Source organism: Asparagus officinalis, chromosome 4, assembly GCF_001876935.1.
Source record: "Asparagus officinalis chromosome 4, Aspof.V1, whole genome shotgun sequence".
Lineage (NCBI taxonomy): Eukaryota > Viridiplantae > Streptophyta > Magnoliopsida > Asparagales > Asparagaceae > Asparagus > Asparagus officinalis.
The window spans coordinates 115,313,393-115,340,747 of NC_033797.1; the positions used below are offsets into that span (position 1 = coordinate 115,313,393).

At 37.4% G+C, this 27,355-nt stretch overlaps 2 protein-coding genes across 4 annotated transcripts; one reads left to right on the forward strand and one right to left on the reverse strand.

Annotated features, from left to right (window-relative positions):
* Positions 11,858 to 19,357, forward strand: LOC109838002 (probable magnesium transporter NIPA6). Its single transcript, XM_020406411.1, has 9 exons — positions 11,858 to 12,133; positions 12,232 to 12,288; positions 12,388 to 12,478; positions 12,727 to 12,887; positions 12,991 to 13,118; positions 13,209 to 13,346; positions 17,082 to 17,174; positions 17,253 to 17,370; positions 18,732 to 19,357. The coding sequence occupies exons 1-9, from the start codon at positions 11,983 to 11,985 to the stop codon at positions 18,857 to 18,859; spliced, it is 1,065 nt and encodes a 354-aa protein (XP_020262000.1). The 5' UTR covers positions 11,858 to 11,982; the 3' UTR covers positions 18,860 to 19,357.
* On the reverse strand, positions 21,191 to 27,355 carry LOC109838003. Of its 3 annotated transcripts, XR_002246535.1 has the most exons (4): positions 27,217 to 27,355; positions 25,166 to 25,366; positions 24,278 to 24,424; positions 21,191 to 21,467 (listed from the first exon to the last, which is right to left on the reverse strand). XR_002246535.1 is itself a non-coding variant. In XM_020406412.1 (3 exons), the coding sequence occupies exons 1-3, from the start codon at positions 24,811 to 24,813 to the stop codon at positions 21,457 to 21,459; spliced, it is 375 nt and encodes a 124-aa protein (XP_020262001.1). In that variant the 5' UTR covers positions 24,814 to 24,922; the 3' UTR covers positions 21,191 to 21,456. The 3 variants fall into 3 exon arrangements, 1 of the variants encoding a protein (XP_020262001.1); XR_002246534.1 differs by lacking the exon at positions 24,278 to 24,424; XM_020406412.1 differs by lacking the exons at positions 25,166 to 25,366; positions 27,217 to 27,355 and adding an exon at positions 24,597 to 24,922.

Consider the following 27,355-nt stretch of genomic DNA (forward strand, 5'->3'; position numbering starts at 1 on the left):
CAAAATATAAGAGTAATAAGCAATTGGCGATATAAGATAAATGCAAAAGTAAATGCGCCAATGACAAACTCAAACACACTATATGATCACGGAGTTCGAACCTTCCGTCCTACGTCTCCGCTCCCCACTCTCGGGGAGAAATCCACTATCACAATCGGGTTTTCTACGCTTACCCGAATAACATTTACACCTCACAATGTCAGTTTTCAATGCTTACCGATCAACGTTCACACCTCACACTCTCACTCGGTTTTCTAGCTCACCGAAAACTTTACAATCTCACAATATAATAAATGATTTGTTCTCTATAATAGATGAGAACTCAATGTAGGCTCACACTTAGGGATGCCAAACGGTTCGGATATATCCGAACCGACCCGCATCCGTATCCGAATGGATGCGGATATGGTACGCTAATTTTAAAATCGGGTGGATATGGTAACGGATACGGATCTAGTTTCGGTTTTTTTCGGATACGGATTCGGTAACAGATATGAAGGTTGTGGATACGGATATCCACAATATAATAGTGTTTCGGGTAATAGGGTCCCAAAATTATAGTTACAAACCCACTAACTCAAAACCAAAAGTAAAAAAAACCCTAGGCCCCCTCACACAGCCGCCCCTTGTTCATTCCTCCTCATCTTCCTCAATCTGCCTCCAGAGTCTGGCCCTTCTTCACCGCTGACGGGCCTCCTCACCCCCTCTTGGTGGCTCCTGCCTACCTCCGGCCCTACGTACCGATTTCAACCCCTTCTTCCTAGGCGACAGGCGACAAAGCCTTCCTCCCGCCTCCTTCTTCCCTCAGGCCGACAGAACCGACAGCGAACCACCTCCGTCCCTCCTCAGCCCTGGAGTCACCTCAGCCGCCTCCGCGCCATCCTCAGAAGCGCGCTCCATTTTAACATTGTTCGGCCCCTTCCTCCTCAAGCCGACAGGAGACATGCCCTCACTGAGTCACCTCACCCGCCTTCGCCGTTCGCCGTTCGTCTTCGTCGGATCTCACCCGCTTCGTTTTCGTCGGATCCGCACCAGTAGATGTTTGTGAAAGATCTTACATGTGTCTTACATGGTCAACTTTTGTTTGTTGATGCATGGTTTGTATGATCAAGTTACTTCTTTTTTACATGTGTCTTACATGGTCAACTTTTGTTTGTTGATGCATGGTTTGTATGATCAAGTTACTTCTTTTCAGTTGAGTTGTTAATAATATAGCCCGGATCGTCGTTTTTCAGAAAAAACTTCTTTATTTATAGAAGTTTTGAATTGTAAATTTTCTCTCATGGCAGGCAAATGAAATATTGTCATCCTTTGATGTTCGCCGCATGTAGTATGCTACGAACCAATTAATTAAGGTGTGTGATTCCCCGCTTTGAAAATATATAATTCACATGTTGTTATATTAGTATTTCATATCAATTACAGGCATTTTGTTACAATTAAAAAAATTTGAAAGTCAAATTTGTTTTACCTGATATTTTAGATTATTGATCTGCCAGAACCTAGTATTAATGTATTGATATTTGACTTTTTTAAGTAGAATCTGATATTGCATTTAGGTGTGAAAAGTACTTTCGCCTTTATATTAGTCCTGCTTTTGGCTACACGCTTCTTGTCTGTTGAGCATTCATGATTACTTGTTGATTTGCTTAGTTTTGATTTCAACTCCAGATTAAATATATATTTGTATATTGAATAACATTCATTTCTATAGAAATTTTTTTGTATAGTTTTATACTCCCGCCTATGTATATGTTAGTTAAAGGGTGGTGCTATGTTTGCTACAGGTAGAATTTGTGAAATCTGAATTATTATATTTGACACTTTCCCCTTCATGTCTTTCAGTCAGGAGTTCGCCTTGTCCGTGGAGTTGTCAATGATGTCGAACCTCATAAGATAGTTCTTAATGATGACACAGAAGTTCCATATGGTCTCCTTTTATGGTCTACTGGTGTTGGTCCCTCGCCCTTCATTCGCTCACTGAGTCACCTCACCCCTTCTCTGGATATGATTGTTGTAGTTTAGTTACAATTCCTTACACTATTGTTTTAGTTGGGTTAGGCTACTGAAGATTTTGGATAAAGATTATATGTTTAATAAATTTATGCTCAATTTTAGTTTTTAATTGATGGTTTTGGATGAAGATATATATGTCTAATAGATTTATGTTGAATATTCGTTTATATCCGTGAGCATATCCGATCCGATTCTCAAATATCCGAACTGTATCCGTTTTCGATAAATGCGGATATGGTTAATGTTTTTCCTTACCGAGGGTGATCTGTATCCGTATCCGTATCTATTTATAAAAAGCGGATATGGATATGGTAAACGTCATATCTGAACCGTATTTGCTCCGATAACACCCCTGAGTCACACTCAATGTTATAACTCTCACCAACCCAAATATACTATGTATGAAAATACAATAAGCTCAAGTGGGTGTGTGTAAACAATGAGTGAAATAAAATCAACTGAACTCAAATGTAAATACTAGCTTAATAGAAATGATGATCAACAAATAATTATAAATAAAAGCTAGAATTGAGTTTAGGAAAACTTCTCTAGATGACAAGAGAGAGAGAGAGATTGAAGCTCAAACACCAAGTGATGATCTCTTCTAGCTCTTGTGAATTTGATTTCACAAAATCAAACTCTCAATTGCTTAAAAGCTTTTTAAACAAACTTTAAACAAAACTTAAACCCTTGTTAAAACATTCTAAAACTTGTTTAAAATACTCTCATTATGTAAGAAATGATAAATACAATAGGGTATATATATGGTAGAAGGAAATAACCCTAAAAACCCCAAAAAACCACTAAAAGACAAAAACCAGCAAGTTACCGTTACTGTGCAACGGTAACTTCGGCGGTCGACCGTGACGATCGACCGTGAGAAGCAAAACTACAAAACTACTCTCTGAAATACTGACGGCCGACTGTGGTGGTTGACCGCACTGTAGCACGGTCGACCGTGGCGGTCGACCGCACTTTTTCAGATTTTGACAGATGCTAAAATTTTGCGTATCTGACTTTGTAAAATAAATTAAAAATAGTAAATCAACTCCAAAAATTATGAAATTTTGAATAAATGTTCTAGACATGTTAGAAAAAGAATTTCTGAAATATATCTTCCCAGATGAGAGAAATAATTGTTTGAACATAGATATACAGTTTCTAAAAAAACTGCTAAAAACTCGGTTTTGTAAATTCAATTGAAAATAACAAAACAACTCCAAAAATAGTAAAACTTGGGAAAATATTTATATATATGATGATAAACATGTAAACGAAGAAATTTTTCAAATCTTATTTCCTAATTGTGAAAACGCATCAGTTTTGCAAAAACATGCACGAACATGAGCTTATTAAAAACTTGATTTTGTAAATTCAAATAAACATAACAAATTAATTCTAAAATTGATAAAACTTTGGAAAATATTTATAAACATTAAATTGAACATGTTAGAAAAAATTTCTCAAATTGTGTTTCCCATTTGTGAAAACTCATGTATTTTGCAAGTGTGTCCAAAACATGAAAATGTGATATACATAAAATTTGATGTTTTGACATAAACAATATTTTGAAATCCTATGAAATGATTTTATAGACTTAATAAAATATGTATACAATGATTGTTAAGTTCATAAACCAAAACTAGTGTATATATATAACTATATATATAAAAACGAAATATGTGTGTGTATATATAATTAAGCTTAAAGTACTAACACACATAATATAAAACCTATACTAAATATACCCAAGCTTGATTGATCTTCGATGTAGCTCAACTTGGTACACTTGCGGATGAAGCTAGAACTTGGATCTTCAATTTGAATTGCATAGCTTTACCTACTATTCTGTCAACCTCCATTGTATATGATCGTTAAGGCTCGATTCCATCCATCCTCCAACACGTTGTTTGACTATAATAAATAGAAAACCACAAACACTAGACAAACAACATTAGTAGTAAATTGTTTGTTAAACATCATCAAAACAAAGAGGCCAACAAACAAGTCATCAACCCTCGGTAATGGATACCTGTTCCGGATAGTGACATTGTTCAACTCCCGATAATCTATACAAAGACGCATACTACTGTCCTTCTTCTTCATGAAAAGGACCAGCGCCCCCCATGGAGAATGACTCCGGCGAATAAAACCCTGAGACAACAACTCGTCCAGCTGAGTCTGTAGCTCCCTCATCTCAGCAGGTGCCATACGATAGGGAGCTCGAGATATCGGTATTGTGCCTGGCTGCAACTCGATGCAGAACTCAATCTCTCTCATAGGAGGTAGCCCCGGTGTGTCCTAAAAGACATCCTAAAAATCTGAGACAACCCTAGTCTCGCACAAATCAGCACTCTGATCTCTTAGCATCACCTCCTCGATATAGGCCAGAAATGACTCCGTAAACTGGTTGCCCTGTGAGGTCGCTACGATCAACTCAGACCCATCGAACGCTCGCAAACTGACTGTTTTCGCAAAATAGTCAATACTAACATGGTAGGATGATAACCAATCCATACCAAGAATGACGTCGAAATCCGACATCCGCAAGACGATCAAATCTATGTTAAACTCGGACTCATCTAAGATGATGACACATCTCCTACAGACGTTCTCTAATAGAGATACCTCTCCTAAGGGAGTAGAGACGGACAACGGAACATCTAAAGGATGTGTGACTAACTGGAACCTATCCATGAAGGCATGAGATATAAAAGAATGGGAAGCTCCGGAATCGAATAGGATCCGAGCTGGAAAAGAGTTTACTAAGAAAGTACCTTCTACTATAGCTCCGCTCTCACTGTGATCACGAGGTACGACTGCATAGACTCTGCCAGTGGATGGCGACTGCTGAACTGTCGATGGTGGAATATACGAGACTATCTGTCCCTCGGGAATCTCCTGAATTGCGCGAATCTGGCCTACTGGCCCCTCAATCCTAGGAACAACTGGCGATGCCTCAATCCTCTGTTGTTGCTGCTGGTCCTGGCCTCTGCCCTGCTGGCCTCCTACTGACGCACTACGACAGTCCTTGGCCTTATGCCCGATCTTGTTGCAGTTATAGCATGCACCCTGAATCTTGCACTGCTGTGGTGCTCTCGAGTCATGTTGTGCTCCCTTCTTGAACTTGCCCTGCTGATGGTGATGAAAGTCCTTACCCCGCTGCTAGGGTCCTCCTAGTCTGACAAAAGGTCTCTTGCCATTGCCCTTGTCATTTAGCTGTCCAGACTTGTTGTTACCCTCCTTGTTCTTCTGGAACATCACAGTCTCTGTCTCCCGCGATATAGCTGCATCTGCTACCTCTCGGACTAAACGGAATATTCTGGAAACTAGGTAACAGCGAAGATTTGGGTGAAGTCCCATAAGAAACATCTGCGCCTCGCGCTCTCCTGACTGCCACATGCCCGTGAAACATAGAAGACTCATAAATCGGTTCTCATAGTCAGCCATAGACATATCTCCCTGCTCTAGCTTAGAAAACTCTAGCTCTTTCCCGGCCCGTGTCGCGGAAGAGATATACTGCTCGTCAAAAAAAATGAAATCCTCCCAAGTGAGTACCCTCCGATGCTCTGGGGTGAAATGAAGCCTGTGCTATCCTTCTGCGTCGCCTTTTAAGTTGAACATAGCTAACCTCTGCTTATGTACTGAGTTGACATTAAGTGTATCTAAAAATACTTCCCACATATTCCTTTCGTTTATAAGCTGCAGTTGAATCCAATGTGCCCTAAATTCCCGGTGTTCTCAGCTTCTAATATCTTCCTAAATCTTACTGAGCCAAGCTCATTGCTCCGCGGCTCTATTAACAGCTGGATGTGGTGATGGTGTAATCGTCGGTATTACCTCTGCAATAGGTACAACTAATATGACTGGTGGTGGAACTTCAGAAAATATAATCTGGCTCGTTACTCGCTCCTTGAGTTTTGCTAGTCTCTACTTCTGCAGTCGGCGTTACCAAGTCGATCAAATACTGTAGAGCCTGCTACGACTCGGGCTAGGCTTGCCCAGCTCCCCGGGTACAAGTTATACCTCGATGACATCCTCGTCTCGATATTCATAATATCAAGAGGGGAGCTTAATAAACACAGCAAATGAGATCGCAAACACATAACAATAAGAAATATGTATCACATATCATTCATACAAATACTTTTCAATCAAAGTATGATAGTCATAAAAAAATGTAATTTTCGAGATATACGTATATATCATCCTCACTCATTCTAGAAATTCCTAGCGGACTCTATACATGAATCCTAAGAAACTCTATACTAGCTCCACGACTCGACACAGGATGATCCTAAGGATACTGGAACTAGAGCTCTGATACCAACTGTGACGCCCATGTTTTCACACATGGCTGCAGTCCAAGGTGAACCCAGAGATGTCAAACCTACCATGCACCCACACTGTGTAACAATAAGTTTTATCAATCATAGTAATATTCTCTAGTGGGATCAAATAAAAGCATAGGTACAAAACAGGCGAAAAAGTAGAACGACAATAATAGACATGATAAAGAAGATGATATCTCATAAATAAAGGTCATGTCTCAACTGAAAATAAACTAAAATACATCTAGAGTCTGAAATAACATACGATGTCTCAACATGAATCAAAACGGAAAGTCGAACTAAGGCACATTGCCTTTACAAAATAGAAATAAACTCTAAGTCTGAATAAAAATTAAAACTACAGTGGAACCTCTAATAAATCTCTCGGGACGGTGACTATGCAAGAACTCCATCATCCTACGGCTCTCCGGAACTCTTAGCTACCTGAAAGGGTATTTTTAAAAGAAAAAGAAACAACAACAAGAACGTCAGAGTGCTACAGCAAGATTACCTCCATCCGTCCCAAGGGGAAGGGCTGCAAGATGGAGTGGAGGCTCTATTTATTAAGCATAGTCTACCTATATCATTTTCCCCGTATCTAGCGAAATTAATATTCAGACACCTACAAAACGAGATGTAGTACGTCGACCAAAATAATCCAAACAAGAAAACCCTCATGTATATACCATATGTCCCGAATCGTAAACATCCAAACATTAATACCAAATTAAGGATAAACAATCTAAATGAAATCAACAATTTGAAATCCACAACACGAGACTGGTACATCGAGCGAAATAATCCAAACAAGGAAACCTTCATGTATATACCATATGTCTCAAATTGTGAACCGCTAATTATTGATCCCAACCTAAGAAATAAAGAAAAGCAGAAAAAGAAAAAAAAAGACATCAACATATCGTATTCATAATATTTGCCACTGCCACTGCCACTGCCACTAGGGAGATAGAATGAATATCGACACAAATCTCGTGTACTTTCATATGCAAAGTACTCTGGGTCATATATTTTAGCAGTGAGTCAAAAATATAACTGGCATCCGCCAATGACTCAGGCTATCGCTTGGCTATCTCAATGCAACTCCGTGCAAGATTTTGATACTTAGCATTATCATATGTAACGGACTACCCTGTAGGTATCCTAATCAGTGTACACGGCTCATTAGTCTCATCGCGATCTCAGTGCGTAACATGAGTGCGGAACGGCCTACCATATAGGTATTCTAGAAGTACGGCTCACAAGCCTCATCGTACCCTCGTGTGGACGGACTGCTAAATAAAGCATCTAAACCCGACTCAATGGCCTGCACAAATGGAATATTGACGCACTACCCCCGTAGTACTGAACTAAGCTCATCAACGATATCCAGAAGGTGTGTGTATAGTATATTCTAAACTCTTTCTCAAAGTAATTGGTTCTTAATTACCCTCTCAGAAACCCCAAGTGTGTACTAATGCACTATTCGTAAAAATATGTGTAAAGAAGTATGGCTCGAAGTCCGCGATCACATCTTAAGTAGACATAAAAAAAATTCAGGAAAAACAGCCTTTGTAGTCGACTACAAGGATTAGTAGTCGGCTACTCTTAGTCAATCCAGACTCTGTGACAACAAATTTACTGTTAGTAGTCGACTATTAGGGTCAATAGTCGACTACTCTGCTATAACTCAGTTTTCTGTGTTTTGAAGGTTTGACAGAGTAGTCGACTACTATGCTTAGTAGTCGACTACACTGTGAAAACATGAATACTGACGTGCACAAACATGAAATTAACTTAACATACACTTATCACTTCATATTTACATGATTTAAACTTGTTAAACATCACTTCATATTTACATGATTTAAACTTGTTAAACATACAGTAATAACTATTCTGAGCATGACAACAAAGTATAAATTTGTCTAGTTAGGGTTTTACATCAAAATTAATCATTTTTTCAATTGGTCAATATGTAAACAATATGATAATAATAACATGATTTAAAATCTACATATGAACAGAGATTAATCTTGTTTCGAATTCTGATTTTACAAAACCTAGATGTCACAAGTCTAGGGTTAAACTTCTTTAAACATCATGTACATTCAATTAATTGCATATCTAGGGTTTAGGCATGATCTAAACATGATTAACGGATTAAAAGTGAAACTAAAAGTATCACAATGATTATGTCACAAACTATATACAACAGCAAGAAAAACAAGTATAGATCTACCATGGGTTTATGAAATAACATAAAAAATTCTAATCTTTTTATATCTCATATTAAGATCATGCACATAAACAACAATATTTAACTTCTAATCTAGTTATTTAACTATGGGGATGAGTTTGGAAGAAGATAACCTTGCCTTAAGGTGTTGTTGGACTCCTCAACCACGTGCACGAAAGATCTTTCTTCTCCAAAATGCCAAAACTCGCCTTCTTCTCAACAAAGTTCTCAAGAACACTCCCAAAATTCTCAGTTTAGGGTTAGGGTTTGAGGAGGAAGGTGACTGGTGATAATCTCACATGAAATAGGGTAAAAAGAGCTTTAAAACGAATATATATATATATATATATATACTTAGGGTAACAACTGGGTTAGGATACAATACAAATCCAACCCGAAAACTGAAACGTGGCACGTCCAGAAATTCCCGATAGTCGACTACTAAGCATAGTAGTCGACTACTAAGTAATACACAGGTTTCTGAAATTTGTACATAGTATTTTGGCGATAACTTTCTCATCTGACCTCAGAATGAGGTGATTAAAGATTTGTTGGAAAGCTGTTGAAAAGACCTACAACTTTGGTCTTTTGAGTTTTCTCAGATTCTAAGTACATCATTGTGTAAAAGCTATAAACTCTTAACTGGTCATTTTTCCCAGATTTTTCTCGTGCATGTTTTGTGCATTTGCACTCATATATTCATGTATATGTATCGAATTGATCTCAAATCAATTCCTAGTATACTCAAATATCAATAAACGTTATTTATCATAATATAACATGTTTATTATTATATCTCACAACATTCAAAATTACGGGGTTTTACTAACTGGACCATCATGACTAATTACAAGACCTTGGTACCTTATCAGGGATAAACCCAAGGCACAATCATAGAGGTCTCGGCCCCACCGACTCATCAAGCTGATACTTTGGGGTCAACATGAAAGGTGATATTGGTCGGCACGAGAGATCCTGACCTCCTAGATGAGAGTCGACATCTCTATATCGACTCGAGAGATGGTTCCCAATTAGGACAAGACGACATTCCGACCACTCGGACATGTCGACATTCTTTCATGCCGACACGAATGGCGGGATCAGTCAACCCTATCATCGAGTACGACCCTACTTAGGGTACTCGCCCACTCACCGGGCAATTCTCAGAAACGATTTAAGGGACATTCCCTGCTGTCGACTAAGTTGAGGACTTGACCCCGGCCTCAAGCCTCTCCGTCAACATCTCAGTCCACCTCGGATATGCCTTATCCAGATTTTGGCCTGATAGGTCTTCATGACTTGTCAGCTCAATCACTTCCCAGAAAATACGAAGACACACTCTTCCATAATAAAGTGACTTTCCCTCCAGTCACCAACCGATACCTGTAAGGCGATGAATGATTCAACATGCCAGCATGCCTTCTGTCATGCTCTCAGTCGCTTCCTAGAAAATGCGGAGACGTCCTCTTCAGAGCTGAAGTGGCTTCCCCTCCAGTCGCCAGCCGACACCTATAAAGCGAGGAGTGACTCGGCTCTTAGCCCGCATTCCAACACCGCTTCCCCAGGCTGGGCTAGAGGTGACCTATCTGATCCCAACAAGAAAAGAGAAAAAAAAGAGGAGGGAAGAGGATGAGGGAGGCACACAAAAAAAGAAAGAGAAAGGACACATAGTTCTTCATCAACCTAGAGGAGCTTAGGTAGATCTCTCGGGGCATGCACATTGCCACCTTAAAAACCACATCGGTTCTTGACCTTCCCCTTCCCCACTCGAGTTTTACTAACTTGATCGTCAGAGAAACAACGGGGGAACCAATCCCCGCCCTCTCACGGGTTCTTCTTGTCTGTGCAGCGTGGACATCAAATTCCGACCACTCGGACATGTCGACATTCTTTCATGCCGACACGAATGGCGGGATCAGTCAACCCTATCATCGAGTACGACCCTACTTAGGGTACTCGCCCACTCACCGGGCAATTCTCAGAAACGATTTAAGGGACATTCCCTGCTGTCGACTAAGTTGAGGACTTGACCCCGGCCTCAAGCCTCTCCGTCAACATCTCAGTCCACCTCGGATATGCCTTATCCAGATTTTGGCCTGATAGGTCTTCATGACTTGTCAGCTCAATCACTTCCCAGAAAATACGAAGACACACTCTTCCATAATAAAGTGACTTTCCCTCCAGTCACCAACCGATACCTGTAAGGCGATGAATGATTCAACATGCCAGCATGCCTTCTGTCATGCTCTCAGTCGCTTCCTAGAAAATGCGGAGACGTCCTCTTCAGAGCTGAAGTGGCTTCCCCTCCAGTCGCCAGCCGACACCTATAAAGCGAGGAGTGACTCGGCTCTTAGCCCGCATTCCAACACCGCTTCCCCAGGCTGGGCTAGAGGTGACCTATCTGATCCCAACAAGAAAAGAGAAAAAAAAGAGGAGGGAAGAGGATGAGGGAGGCACACAAAAAAAGAAAGAGAAAGGACACATAGTTCTTCATCAACCTAGAGGAGCTTAGGTAGATCTCTCGGGGCATGCACATTGCCACCTTAAAAACCACATCGGTTCTTGACCTTCCCCTTCCCCACTCGAGTTTTACTAACTTGATCGTCAGAGAAACAACGGGGGAACCAATCCCCGCCCTCTCACGGGTTCTTCTTGTCTGTGCAGCGTGGACATCAAGCCCTTGTTCAAAAACCAGACATAAAGTTGAAGAAGGGAGCGAACCCTCCATCACCCCGCAACCATCTTCTTCTGGATTATTCTGTTTGATATTGAGCATCAACAAAATAAATAAACAACAGTTACTGTAGTAATTAGAGGTAATTAGTTAAATAATCAATAGTACGGATAAGCAACAAAAAATTTAATAAATAGCGACCCCCGTGAGTGAACAGTAACCGATTTTTTTATTTAATTTAACAGCAAATAATTTAGATTATTAGCTAACAAATAAACAACAAGTAAGTAAATCAATTTGCAGTAAATTATTATTATTTTTTAATAAGCAGTAACAGAGATTTTTCCTCGTGAACAGTAAAAATCAGATGAACATTAACCCCCTCACCCCCCCACCCCCAAATTAATAAAATTAGGCAACAAATAAAAGCTCTTAATTTTATTTGAACTTCATATCATCTTCTAATGTGGGACTATTGGTAAAATTGTCTTTTCCATGAACAACATTTCCAACACTCGCAATACGCAATATCGAATTGTTACAGTGGCTGAAGTGCAAAAAGGCACCAACTTTATTTCAGATTTGCGATACGAGCTTTCTTCTTTCTTCTTTATCGATTTCGAGCGGAATTTAAACGAAAAACCAGGAAAAAAAGAAAAAAAAAATCTCAAAGCCATCAAAACTTTCTACAGTCTATAGATGAGCATCTGCCAGCCGTCCGATCGATGGGTTCATCATCAGCGAACGGAGGATCGGCGTTCGAGGACAATCTGAAGGGGTTCATCCTCGCCGTCGCCTCCAGTGCCTTCATCGGAGCTAGCTTCATCTTTAAGAAGAAGGGACTCAAGCGTGCTGGCGTCGCCGGCGCACGTGCTGGTACCAGAGCATTAGCCCTAGCCCTAACCCTAATTTTGGTGCTGAATCGGTTTTATTTGGTTCATTTATTTATTCATTTTTGTTTTGGAATGTCTTAGGGGCGGGAGGATACGGTTACCTCTTGGAGCCGCTGTGGTGGATCGGAATGATCACGAGTGAGTTCTTTTGATTTTTTTTTTTAAATAAAACTTTTTGGGTGAGTTTTGTGGATGAATAAATTTGATTTTTGTAAATGGGGATCTTTTTTTTTGCAGTGATTGTTGGGGAAATAGCGAATTTTGTCGCGTATATCTTTGCGCCAGCAGTTCTCGTGACGCCGCTCGGGGCATTGAGTATAATTGTCAGGTGAAGAAAAAGAAAAACCTAAACTCTGTTATATCTATTGATTGTTCAAATTTTGGAATTTTATTGGAAGATGTACCAAATTGGATAATTGGTTCAAAATTGGATTCTAGTTGAAATTCTGATTGGAAATCAATATAAGCAATTTGACAATTTGAGTGACTGGTGACTGTTAAATGCTTAATCGGAGGATCCAATTTTTAATTGTACCTTTTTTCCATGTTAATTGATGAAAGATTATTTTGTGGCAGTGCTGTTTTGGCACATTTTATACTTAGGGAGAAGCTGCAGAAGATGGGAGTTCTAGGGTGTATACTTTGTATTGTTGGGTCCACTGTAATTGTGCTTCATGCACCGGAGGAGCGGACGCCAGAGTCTGTAGAGCAGATATGGAAATTGGCAACTCAACCTGGTAATCTTTTTTAGAATTCTTTCAATAGACGTACTATGAGTTTTCCTTTCTCGTGTTCTTTTAGGGATGCTAATTGTTCTAAGTGTCTGCTCTCTGTTTCTAGCCTTTCTTTTCTATGCATCGGCAGCAATTGCGGTGTCTTTGGTACTGATTTTGCATTGCTCCCCTCGGTATGGTACTACAAACATAATGGTTTACTTGGGGATTTGTTCTTTATTCGGTTCATTGACGGTAAGCACTGGGTGATATTGTTCCTTAAAATATCAGTTTATAGTATATCATTTGTATTTCCTTATATCCATTTTCCTGAGTGATGAACAGGTGATGAGTATAAAGGCCGTAGGAATTGCCATTAAGCTTACTATAGAGGGATTCAACCAGGCTGGCTATATCCAGACATGGGTGTTTGCAATGGTTTCCGTCTCCTGTATCATTACTCAGTTGATTTACTTGAACAAGGTAATGGCTTGAATCAATGTTTATTAATTCCATTTAGTTTTAGCATGTAACAGACAGTTTTTTAAATTATTGGGATCCTCCTAGATGGCATAATATTGTTTCTCAGATGGTCTAGGGAATATAGATTTTGTTGAAAATTTGACTAAATGATACTTGAGAAGTATATCGTCAAATTTTTTCCCTATATGTTGGGATTGTACATGTCAATGTATATACTTCATGTAAAAAGATGTATGCTTATGTAAATGTATAAATAATAAATATAACTGAACCTTACAATTAGGGCTGCTACATTTGTCTTGGAACAAAAACAAATGGATCTATAAGGTGAAGATTTAAAACCCTCCAACTAACACGAGATGGATTTTTTTAGCAAGAAAAAATGAGTAGTGGTTATGAATTTGGTCATGCAGGTTTGAAGGAAAGTAAGCCAACCAGACCTCAGACCCCTCTTACCCAAGACCAATTTGAGCTCTATGCGATCCCTGCTTGATTGTATGATGACAACTAGGGTGGATTCTGTCATATTGAGGGAAAGGAAAGGAAGGAAGAAAAATATGGATAAGAATGAGAAGAAAATAGTATTCAAGAAGATTAGGAAGGAGAAATTGGTTTTGTCAGTGGTATCACCATGAGGCAAAAGAAATATTAGAAAGGATAAGGGAGAAGAAAAGAAAGGAAGGAACTGGATGGGGCGAGAGGGAGGGAGTGCGATTGTCCTCCGGTCCTCCCTTATCTCTCTAATTGGCAGGGCCAATATAGAAATTTTTTAGTGATATTTGCAAAAGGTTTCATGCATCTAGTAATAGCCAAAAGGTTTCACGAATTAGTAGCAGCCATCTAATTTGTTGGGCCAATAAAGAAAATCTTTATGTAAAGAAATTTAGTTATTGTTTATTATAACTAGGTTCATCCATGAACAATGAATGCGTGTGTACGATAAGTGCCATCCATCAACTCAATTCATGGGAAAGAGGGAGTCGTCTGTATTTTATCCTTCTGAAAATGCCATTGGATTTGATAAGTGCTAATAAATGAGTTGGGGAATGGTAAGTGCTACACAAGCATATATATAAGGGAGGATATCTGCAGTTTTACCGTATACTTTATGTAGACTATAGTTATTGTTTATTATAACTAGGTTAGTCCATGATCGGTGAGCATGAGTGCAGGTTTTTTTTTTGTCTTTGTCTTGTGCAAACACAATTTTCTTCTGGCTGCAAATGAAAGAGTCTATAGTGAGAATCTTATGTTGGATCAGTGTGAGGTTTCATTACTAACCATTCCCATTTACTTCAAAGATCAGAAGCAGGTTGATTCTCAATCTGTCAGTAAAGCTGAAAGCCTGAAAGTACACATTTTTTATTGTTTCGTCTTTTCTCTTTTTCGAGGGAGTTATCTGAAGACTGTAGATACTCAATTTTACCAATAAACCTGAGCCAGATGTTGTGCAGTCCATTCCATTCAGATGTTTTTCAATAAACAAGTCTCGTTACTTAGACACTATTTGTTGCGTTAGGAGTATATATTTGCACCATATACTGTCCAATTTTTATGTTGTTAATTTTCTAAATGAACAAGCATCTATCTGGACCTTAAATTTGTTGTTTTGTTATTCTGCACCAGAACAGGATCTTTACTGCTAATTATTTTCGTTTAATAGCCTCTAAATAATCATGACAAAACATTATAAAGAAATGATATTCTAATATTCCCTCATAATGTAATAAAACATCCATCTTCAAATGTTTTGTGGACATGGTTGACAAGTGTTTGCAAAATTGAAAATTAGAAGAGACTTATTGACAAACTTTTAGGACAAATATTGACAGGTTACTGGCAAATGGACTTCATATTGCATGTGGAAACGTTTTATATACTTCAGTATTGTATTCAATGAAAAGCCGACCTTTAAAGAAAAAACATGGAGCTCACGGTGTTGTCACGTCACCCACTGTTCATTTACCTCAGTGTAATTTTTTGTCGAACTCGTGTCTGAAATTTTTTTTTTCTGGTTGCGACTTTATATTTTTTGCTTAATTGGCATGTTCGTTAGAAAATGTAATTTACTTGTGGTTTGCAAGTCATTATCATGTTCAGTTTATTGCTCTTGATAGTTCCAATAAGTTTAATTCCCAAATGTGCTGATGGGTAGATGTGAGGAAATATGTGGTGCTCTCTAGCTGTCAGATACAAACTACATGCTCCTTTTGCAAGCATTAGTTGAGAACTCAATCATTACCAAACTGGTCCAACACCATCTCTGTCCAAATTTTATCTTGGCGGAACCACACATCTCTGTTCAAATGTTGAAAATTCTGGGTGCATTATTCACCTTGTAGTTAATGCTTGGTATTAGATAGTTTTCACCAATTCTTGATAATTCTCCTTGCTAGTTTAACCTTGTTATTTTACTTCCTGTTGGCATGACCTGATGACTTGATATTTGGTTATGTATTCGTCATTATGGCTGAGTTTTGTGTTACCATCTCCAGTTGGAGAATTTGTTACAAAATGTTGTACTCTCTTGTCTTTTGTTCTTATTATCTTTTAGCCATTTGATCTCGAGTCCAGCTAGACAACACCAGGCTTATCAGAAATGTCCTCTCTAATGTGAAAGTTTATATATGAAACTGCATTTCTACATTTAGATTAGATTTTTGTTGCACTCTTTTTTAGATCAATCTCCTTATCTTGCAATTGTTCTGTTGTTTTACTTGCCTTTTTCCTTCTGTTGGTTTTTTTCTGGAGCAAATGCCAAGGAAAAGGACACATGTAGGATCAAGTATCTTGGCTAGCTGCAATTCATAATTTACCACATAGGCCAGTTCTTTTATTTGAGAAGTAGACAAGTTAGAGTTGAACATTAAAGCTTGTAGCCTGGAGGATCATCTTGAGCTACCAGGATTATGGTTACTGGCCCACTGACTATCTTATAGTCTCGTTCACGCTGCATTGTATTGCGCTTTAAACACTTGCATCCTATTGCGATAGCGTGTTTTCTTTGGCTGCTGAAGGCTTGAGGCACAAGAACAGGTGTGTGGCTGTACGAAGCAGGACAGCAGGATACTCTTTTCTATTTTGAAAATTTAAACATTCCAGAATGCAAAATCACATCTCAAATCACAGTTCGCAATTTCAATCTAAAATTTTGTTGAATCACATATAGAGAATTGTGTATATATGACACAAATATTAATTAAAAACTGTAGAAAATCAGTAGGAGCAGAATAAATTGCAAAGGAATTTGGGAGCTGACAGAAAACAGGGAGAGAAAAATAGCTGCAGCAAAATGAGTGAAGACAAAGAGCAAAACAAGGAGACAAAAAAAAAATAAGGGAGGAAAGGAAGGAAGAAATAACAGAATATGCAAATGGAAAAGAGAAAGTAATAGAGAAAAAGAAGGGAAAGAACTCACAATTGCAGCCAAAAAGACTAACAAGGGAAGAGCAGGACTTCAATAGAAAAGACATCATCTATCAAATCTTCACAGAAAATCGGATTTGAGCAGGATACATACATGAAAAAATTAAACAGTATCACAATTTCATTTTCATTGATGTATTTCGTAGCATTTGCAGAAAATAGAATGTTTCCTTTGTTTTCACCATACTTTACTTAAACTGTAAAGCATTATTCGCTTCAAATTAGAGATAAGAGTCTCCTTTTGAAGAGATACATCTGTTGTCATTTTATTCATAATTTACATGCCTGATCCTGAAATTTCTCTTTCAGGCATTGGACACTTTCAACACAGCTGTAGTTTCTCCCATCTATTATGCCATGTTCACCTCACTGACAATATTAGCAAGTGCCATAATGTTCAAGGTATATTAAAATGCCTGCATAAGTGTCATTTTTTCCCCTCTACTTTGAAATTATTAACTACTTTTAATCAACTATTAGGATTGGTCTGGCCAGAGTGCTAGTAGCATCGCATCCGAGATCTGTGGATTCATTACCATACTTTCTGGAACTACTGTATTACATTCAACAAGAGAACCAGATCCACCTCCAAATACAGGTATATGCCTTCGAATCATTGGATGCATTTTTCTAGAAGCCTAAAAGTCAAAATCATCAACATATCATTTTCTGGCCTTTCAGGACAAGCAACACCTCTCAAAATATTATGCTTTTCTATTTTAGGGAAAATTATCTATATACTTTAGGAAGTGATAGATGCAAATCCCTCTCTCGTGTGCGGGAGAAAGGAGGGTTTGTACTTAAGAAGAATGTGTTACGTGACAGAGTTCAAGTTTTTTCTTTTAGTTGTTCATCTCACTTTTTTTCCTCAAAGTTACATCACGGTGTGGATGAATCTTATCTAGTCAAATCAGTTCGGTGTTTGAGTTAATTTGTTATAATGGAGCTGTTAAAAATGGCTCCTGGTTTCGGTTTGATCAAGTCTATATGGTCTAGTGATGATGGATGATTTGATGTTGCTCCAGCAGCGAGCATGAGGTGTTTGGTGGATCAGGTTAGGGAGGAGCACATCGTACCGTATTTTGTCAAATGACTTGCGCCTTGCTGCATTTCACAACTATTTTTGGTGGTTTCTTTCACGGGTTCTTGTAAATGTAGCACCAACTTTACATTAAGATTAATTGCTTTAAGTTATGTTTCTCAATTATTTAGGACTTCTACTATAGGTCTTATATTGTTAATTGTTGGAATAGTCGAGTTCATTTTCTAATTTAGGTTCTTTAGCGGATAATGTTTGTTGGTATTCTTGTTGGTGTATCATCAGTTTATGTATTTGATGTATTTATTTAAAATTTATACTTGGTTAATTTTGGTAGTCAGCTTTAGGGTGATCGAAAATTGGATAGGAGAGGCTAGTAACTTCCTTCCTGATAATAGTAATATCAGTTAGGAAGAAGTAAACTTCAAGCTAAGTTTTCTTTCTGATTTTCCTGAAAATTATATAATATATTAATATTTTATTTCCATGTAATTAGAGTATCCATAGCAGGAGATTGCTTCTGAGACTACTTGTTAGGTTGATGCACTTTCTTTATTTATGTATTAACAAGTACTATCTGATTTTTTACGTAGGTAGCATGTATTTATGTTGTGTCAGATACACCGTCTTGATTGAAACACTTCTGCATCCAGGCAAAGCATCGATCTCAGGATAACCGTGTATTATTTTGTTTGGTTTTTGTGTGTGCGTGTGTGTGTGTGTGTGTGTGTGTGTGTGAAGGGGGTGGGGTTAATACGTGAACCTGTTGCATAAAGCTGCAAGATAATAGAGGCTATCATAATACAGTTTCAGTGTGAAATTATTCACAATTTCAAAAGAGTTCATGTGCTGTCAGCACTTTTGTCATGATTTGATTATGATGTGATTCTTACATTGCCAGACTTATTGCAAATATGCAGATTATACACCACTTTCTCCGAAAATATTTTGGCGCATCCAAGGGAACGGAGAAATGGGAAAGCACAAAGAGGAGGATCTGTTATCTCCTGAGTTTGTTACTGTGGTACGACAAGACTACTTTGCTTAAGATCCTGGTGCCCAAATCATAAGCCGTGCTCTGAAGAGAAAAACTTCGTTTTGTCACGGATATTTTCTACAAAATCCATGAAGGTTTGCTGCGGTTTCAAGCTGGTATATAATTTTTTGTCGCATATATACAGCATAGGGGCTAATAATCAAGCTTTAGACAAATATCATCATTGCTTTCCCTTGTAGTATGTGCTTGGACTGTTTGTTTTTCTTTATCCCCCTATCGTAAACGTTTGGGTGCTGGTTTCTATTTTGTAACAGCATTATTCTCATGATTAACATATGTCAGGGATAGGGATTTAGGGATTTCACTCATTTGTGTATTCCCTGGGTTGTAGTTATTTGTTCAACGTGGGTCTTATTATTGGTGAGAAGAGTGTGATTTTGTTTGTGGTATTTTTTGGCCAGTGTATCTTTCGTAGGCACAATGTTGTACAGAGAGGATTCTGTAGCTTCTCATTCAATGAAATATATTGAAAATATTCTGCTTTCTGTATGCTTGATGTACCAGCTTTGTATACCATTGCAGGCTTCAATATTCGTTTATGCCAACAGAAAAAGAGATTTTGAATCGTTCACAGTGCTTTCCTGCAGCAACTAAATGGCGATTGAACTTTCTGACAAGCACCGACGAGGCTAATGTCATTTGTCGGGACTGAAATTAAAACCACTTGAATCAAATTTCAATGGAAGTTTTGTAACTCTCGTCTTCTGGGTGAATTATGTAGGGTAGAAATAGGTTTGGATTTATTCTAATGTTTTTTTAACATTTCAGGTGAAAATTAATTCGTAGTCTCATTTGAGCAGTACTGAAGGTGATTCACAGGCATGAAGTAAAGTTATAAACCCATTTCTTATTTTTACAGTGAGTAGTCAACAAAGATCATAATGAAAAATATTTATCAGCTGAGTAGTGGGTTCAGCCTTACCAACGATTTCTAGAGTTTTGGCTATAGGAAATAACCACGAGTGGGTACCAAACCCTAAAAGCAAATCAAGTAATTCATGCTGCTTGTCTTCCAAGCATGATATACTCATAGATGCTATATTATACGATAGTATCATTCATAGAATATAGCGCTCGTTCCTGATTTGCATCTAAGACAAAGGGCATTGCTATTTGGCTCGCGGGGGGCCAACTGCGAGTTGGCGCAAGTGCCGCCGCGCGAGCCAAATAGCTTTGGAAGACAAATTACCAACTGGTCCACTTCATATAAACAGGGAATAACAACCAGTAGCCTCCTACTTACCTTGGCTAGTGCGAGGGGGGGGGGATCCAAAACTGATGTACTGGTCTCCGAATGGGTGGAGATGCGGTTGGAGAAAGAAGCTGCGCGAGCAGCTCTTCCTGGTGCCGAGAGTATCGCACCCTAAATATATATTCACGAAACTAAAGCGAGAAATCAATTTAGTATATGTGTTAATTGCCCATTCGTTGTGTTAAACTCTACTCTGATTTTAGTTATTACTTAATTTACTCAAAGTTGTTTGATAATAGATTAAAAGTGGGGTGGGGGTGGGGGGGGGGGGATCCAAAACTGATGTAGGTCTCGTGAGATGCGGTTGAGAATAAAGCTTCGGACGCTCTTTCTGCGCAGAGTATGCGCCCTAAATATATATTAGGACTAAAGGCGAAATCAATTTAGTATAGTGTTTAGTTGGCCCATTCATGGTTAAACTCTACTGCCGATTTTAGTTATTACTTAATTTACTCAAAGTTGTTTGATAATAGATTAAAAGGGGGGGGGGGGGGTAAACTTCCACAAGTGACAAGTGACACTACAAAAATTCTCTTAAAACATGCACAATAATTCCATAAAAGAAGGGGCAAAAAGTGTTACAATCTTTCAAAATGAGAAGTTTACTAATTTCGGAATTAAAAAGGTCTTTTCCATATAGCATGTTTGGCAAGTTACTAATTTTCACTTACAAGTATCTTTTTTTACTTTTAAGTGGTTGAGAGTTTATTTATATTACTTATTTTTAACTTTACATAAGAAAAAAATAAGATGTGATTCTCTAACTTTTTTGTCACTTATAAGTAGATTCACTTATTATTACTAGTATGTCATACGTGCGTTGCACGTGATGCATATTAAGAAACTACATGAGCATAAATATTTGAAAGCAAAGTAATTTCCACTCAAATTATGAACCCTACAACAATTTAAAAGCCAACTTGTCAAAACTCAAAGAGACAGGACATTCGCCAGCAAATATAAACAATTAATCTAAAATTTCTAAGGCAACAACAGAGAAAAGCACACAAAAGCCTCTACCAACCACATTCATTAGACACAAGAAAGCAGCGCAACAAAGGAGAAAACGATGCAACACAAGCAACAAGCTCATCTCATGTAAAAAGACACAGAACCAGCTTCACACTTCATATACACTATCATCAGTTCAAGGTGCTCAAAATCAAAATAGAACCATTTGCTGCATATGTCAAAGTTCCATAAGTTACAAATTTTGTACAAGGCAAATTATTTATTTCCTCTCAATTTTACTCCCAAGACCCTCTCCAGTTTGGTAATTATTTGCTGATTTGAAATTGCCTTTCTTGACGCTTACTCTTGAATCACTTGAGGCTTCTCATTGATGAGCTGCAGCATCAAGTATGTATGTTAGTCTACAATCTTCAGCGAGTCATTAATTGAAACCGGATAAAGTAACAAGAAAATACATGTGCAATTTTTGTTTGGATGAATTTTTATCCATTCGAGCTTGCATTATGATTTGCTTCGGTTTAGTTCGGACTCTCATCTTACCAAATTAGGACAAGGTAAACAAAACAAAAAAGGAGCAAGTATTATTACTCATTACCATCAATACATTCTTGTGAAAAGCTCAAAAAAGTATGAAACCTAGTATCTGTTAGACCCTAGATGGGGGGTGATTAGGGTCTTATGCTAATCTAATCCGATTATATGCCAATAAAAACTAATTAACAAGTTATCCTAGCAAGTATGAAATATAACAACTATATAAGCTAGGATAAGCAATATGAACAATGAGATATATCCTATATGATGAATATATATATGCAAGGATATATAAACTAACATAAGGGGTAAACAATATGAACTAGATAGTGGATCATATAAATAATGAGCTAATGACAATGACGACAAGAAATATAAACACAAGTATAAATAAACGCCAAAGCACACTCAAACACAAGATATGATCACGGAGTTCGGACCTTCCGTCCTACGTCTCCGCTCCCCACTCCAGGAGAGAAATCCACTATCACAACCGGGTTTTCTACGCTCACCCGAATAACGTTTACAACCACACTATGTCGGTTTTCAACGCTCACCGAACAACGTTCACTCCTCACACTCGGTTTTCTAGTTCACCGAAAACTTCACAACACACTCGGTTTTTTAGCTCACCGAAAACCTTACAATCTCACAATGTAACAAATATAAATTTGTTCTCTATAATAGATGAGAACTCAATTAAGCACAACTCAATGTTACAATCTCTCACAACCCTAATATATTATGTATACAAATACAATAAGCTCAAGTGGGTGTGTGTAACAATGAGATTCAATAAAAACTTAACTCAATAAGAACTAGCAATAAGATTGATATGAAATACAATAGTAGAAATGCTAGGAAATAGAGTTAAGGAAATTTCTCTAAAAACACAAAGAGATGATGAAAAATGTTGAAGATGAACTCTTCAATAGCTGATGTAAACTCCTCTTTTGTAACAGCAAACCCAAACCAAACTTAAACCAAACTAAACAAGCTTAAACCCTTGTTTAAAAACTTCTTTAAAAACTTCTTAGCTTCGTTTGAACTGAGATCAAAGAGGGTATTTATAACCTCCAAAATCTCAGCCAACAACCCTAAGCAAAAGACAAAAAACAGCCCCAGAAAATCAACTCAGAAAAATAGCCGTTGGGAACCAACGGATATATTGGCGGTCGACCGGAAATTCCTGCGGTCGACCGATGGAGATTTCGATCGACCGGACCGGTCGACCGACAGACTCTCTGCTGCTCACTGAGGGCTGAACATATGAGCGGTCGACCGGATCGATCGACCGAAAACTGATACATGAAAATCTGATTTCCTAATTTTAAAACACTGTTTAAAAATATCAAATAAATTCCAAAAAATATAAAACTTTGGGAAATGATTGTAGACATGATGATAAACATGCTACAATGATTGGTTTCCAAAAAAGACTTCCCAAATGAAAAATATCATCATTTTGCAAAATAGTCCAAAACACGAAAATGTAAACATATGAATTTTGACATTTAGGCTAAACCATGTTTTGAAACTCTGCACAAAGATTTTGTAGACTTAATAAAATATGTATATGATTATTGTTAAGTCCAAAAACTAAGAATATGATATTTTCACAAATACATTAGAGAATGAAACATAGGAGTATGTATATGAAAATATATTTGTTTCATATCTAAGTAGTTAAACCAAATCACAATAATAAATATGAAATATGTGATTTCATATTATAAACATGAAAACCCAATACCATACATGTATATATATAAAACTATATATATGCATAGAAACCAAAACTTATGTATATATATATAACTATATATATATATACGAAGAAACCAATAAATGTGTGTGTATAGATATTGAGCTTAACGTACTTAACACACATAATATAAATCCTAAACTAAATTACCCAAGCTTGATCTTGATCTTCATTGAGCTTGACTTGGTACACTTGCGGATGAAGCTTGAACTTGATCTTTAACTTTGAATTGCAAGGCTTCACCGACATTCCGCCAACCTCCTTTGGATATGATCGTTGAAGCGCTATTCCATCCATCCTCCAACTTATTGTTTGTCTACAATAAATAAGAAAACACGAATACTAGACAAACAACATTAGTTGTAAATTGTTTGTTAAACATCATAAAAACAAGAAGGCCAACAGTATCTACATTAACAGTGCAGATAATATTCAATGAGTAATTGAAACTTCATGCATGTTTTAGAGTAATATCAAGTGGGTGTTCCCTCAAAAGTTATGATGCATGTTTCAAACTTTTCTTGATTAATTAAAAGTACACGCATTTTCACCTGAAGTTCTCAAGAGATCTATCAACACACAACTAAATATTTGGAAACCAAGTAAAGTGGCACATCTCCACATAGATAACTATGGAAGGAAGTAAATACGTTTGTCTCCAAAGTTGTAGAATTTATAGCGCCTCAATCATGTCCTCTCACAGACCTTGATACCGTTAATTAAGCATATCCCGTCACAGCAAAAGATATTGTAGTTAGGGGGAGACACTGATAATAGTAATTTATAATTACTTCTTTGCCCTTTAAGATTTTCATGTAAACAATGCTCAATGACACAACTAAAAATTTAAGGGTAACATCATAATTGAGGTTGTTCTAATTCTCACCCCATGATGTAAACAGTAAAACATGCATATGGTTGATGATAACCGCAATATATTCAGATAACTTTGTGAAATAGCTTGGCGGATTTGAAGAGCTCATCGAGGACTTCAGATTTAGGTTGGATGTGCACGAACAACAAATTTTATGTTCTGTGACACAGAGAGTTTGGACCAAACATTAGAGATTCTTTTAAATGTTTCTATGAAGAAGAATATATATATAAATCCTTGAATATAAAAAAAAACTGCAAACAATACAAGAAATAATAATTAATCAGAAAGGGAAGGTACATAGAAATTGAAAAAAGGAGATAATAATCACGTTCTGTGTATCTAATGACTGGCTGAGTTCTAGTAGCAGTATCTTGAGCATCAGCCTCACCACATATTGATTCCATCAGCAAATTTACACTTTGAATGGTGAACATGCAAACTTCGGGGGATGGGGAGCTGAGGAGGTAGATTGAGAAGAAGATGGCGTTGAGGATGAAGAGGAAGAGGAGGGTTCTGATGAGGAGAGATCGTTGTCTCCTGCTCATGGCGTTGGAGTTTCAGTGCGTCGTCAAGGGGAGTGAGGATCAAAGAAGACTATGAGGAATCATTTGGATTTTTTTTGGACAAATTTATGCACAGGACTGCTACTCTCGTGCAGTTCGAAAAAAAAATCTTCTGAAGCAAAACCGACCCTTTTTTCCTTTTTATCTGAAAAGGGTCGGTTTTGCTAATTTTTTTAAGAAACGGTTGATTTTGCTATATAAATTTTAAAAATGAGTGTTCTTAAAAAATTTGTCCATTTATGAACTCTATATTATGCACAGTTTCTTATTGAGTTTTCTCCATCTCAATGGCTATGGAATATTATCCAGCAAAGCACAGGTCAAAGATTTGTACCTTTTCTACGGATCAGGTGACACTCTACGGCCAAAGAGAGCAGCCTCAGCCTTTTTCTGTGCAGCCCTCCTCTCCTTGCGCCTTGCATCATTTGCAGCTGTATCAGCTCGCACTTTCTTCATTACTTTACTGAAACCAGGAATTGTCCTATCTAACTTGTTGTACACTCTAGCTCAGGTTGTGAAAGATTCTAAACCTCCTCTGCATAAACAATTTGTATATATTGTTAGTAGTTACTTTGCTTTATGAGAAGAAATATAATAATTTCAAAACTCCTGTGTCATTTAACGATTGCAAAGTGTAATTGAAATTACTTATCATACAGAACATAACAGGTTGATTGCGGAATGAACAGTTATTACTGAACAAGCTTACAGGGGTACAGTTTAAAATTCAATAGCATTTTGCTCGTTACAACAGTAACTTTACCTATCATGTTCTACTTATTCCCCAAGAAATCCTGTATTACATATTTCAATACACATAGCAATTACTAATAGAAACAGAGAAAGTAAACCCTAAATTCTACCAACTAACCAATTTCAGCGGAGCATTTTAAGTTCACTCTTGTTGCATGAGGCCACTCCTACAGCAACTATTATAACCCCATCTGAAATAAGCTTATATCCAAGTTATCCAGTAAAATAATTATCCCAAAGTTTTTGCCCTTCTCAAAAAAACTTACATTCAGTGACCACTTGCCTAACAAAAAGTCTATTTGGCATGCAAAAACCCATCGCGGAGCCATCTCACGCAGGAGAAATAGGGGGTGGGACCAATTTCTTGCTGTGGGTCACACCCCCCTATTTCTCCTGCGCGAGATGGTTGCGCGATGGGTTTTGCGTGCCAAATAGCAAAACTCCTAACCTAAGGTTCATCAAGAGGATTTAGTCTCGAGGAAGGAAATATTGCATAGATGTATTATGAATCTAAGTAGAATCCTACGGGCCCACAATCAAACTTATGGTCTCAGGAAATTAAGAAAAGTAATAGTAAGTCTTAATTGTTTGTATTTTGATGAAGATTCAGGAGACAATACCCCTAGGATACAATGACTTGAACATGCAAAAAAATAATACAAAACTGAGCTCACAAGTAAGATAGTCACCATAATAGAAACAAAGAAATTATTAAACATAAAAAGAGCACTAATCACATGTCACAAACAAGAAAATTGCAGAATAGAAAACAACCTCAACAAAAAGTATAGAGTTTAGAAAGAAGTTTTACAACTTGCTAACTATTGAACGCTTTTAAATCGAAGTGGGGACAACAAGACCCAACAACCTCCAACCGAATGAATATACATTGAATAAAATGGTGCAAGGGACTTGATCTTTTAGATTTAAGCAATATATCAGTTAATGAAATTTTCTGGGGCATTGGGGGGAACATTTGCAATAATGATAGATAATAGTAATTAATAATGATATATAATTAGTCATGCCCTGACTCGAGGTTGATACAACACAAAATATTAATTAAATATAATCATTTTACAAATAAATTCTTTCCATAAGATTCATTTAAACAAAATATTTTACAGACTTTAATTTGGAGATATGCTTGCAAAATGAACTATATATATTCTTTAGAAGTGTTATGTTCATGTCTACAATTTAGTGAGTAAATATAATTGCACAAATTTTAAGTTTAAATATACAACTTATAAACTTGAGTAGGCATTAGTACATACATTTGGACCGCTTTGGTTCAGAGAAACCTGGAATCGAAGAAGGCTTGTAACATAATGATCCATTTTAGTTTTTATTAATGTAGATACCTTTATGTAACACATATGTCAGCAATATATATATATAGAACACACAATGCTGATTTAAATCAAACGACATATACATCACATTCCCAGAACTCGATCAGACGATACATTATCAGTCTTTTGAAATGTGAGATATGAATAAGTCAACATAGTAATTGCACCACTAATAAAACTATTGTTGTAATACTATACAAACTATATAAAGCATTACTTTTGAAAAGAAAATGTACATTGATAAAAATCTAGTCAAATTCCATAGCGAATGACTGACCTGCAGTGCTCCAGAATCCTCGTGATAGATGTTTTTTCGGTACCAGTTATCCGAAGCTTATGTTTTCTCAAATAGGCTCTGCACTCTTCCAATTTCAGTACGTTTACACTTTTCCCTCCTATTAAATGAAAAAGAATAT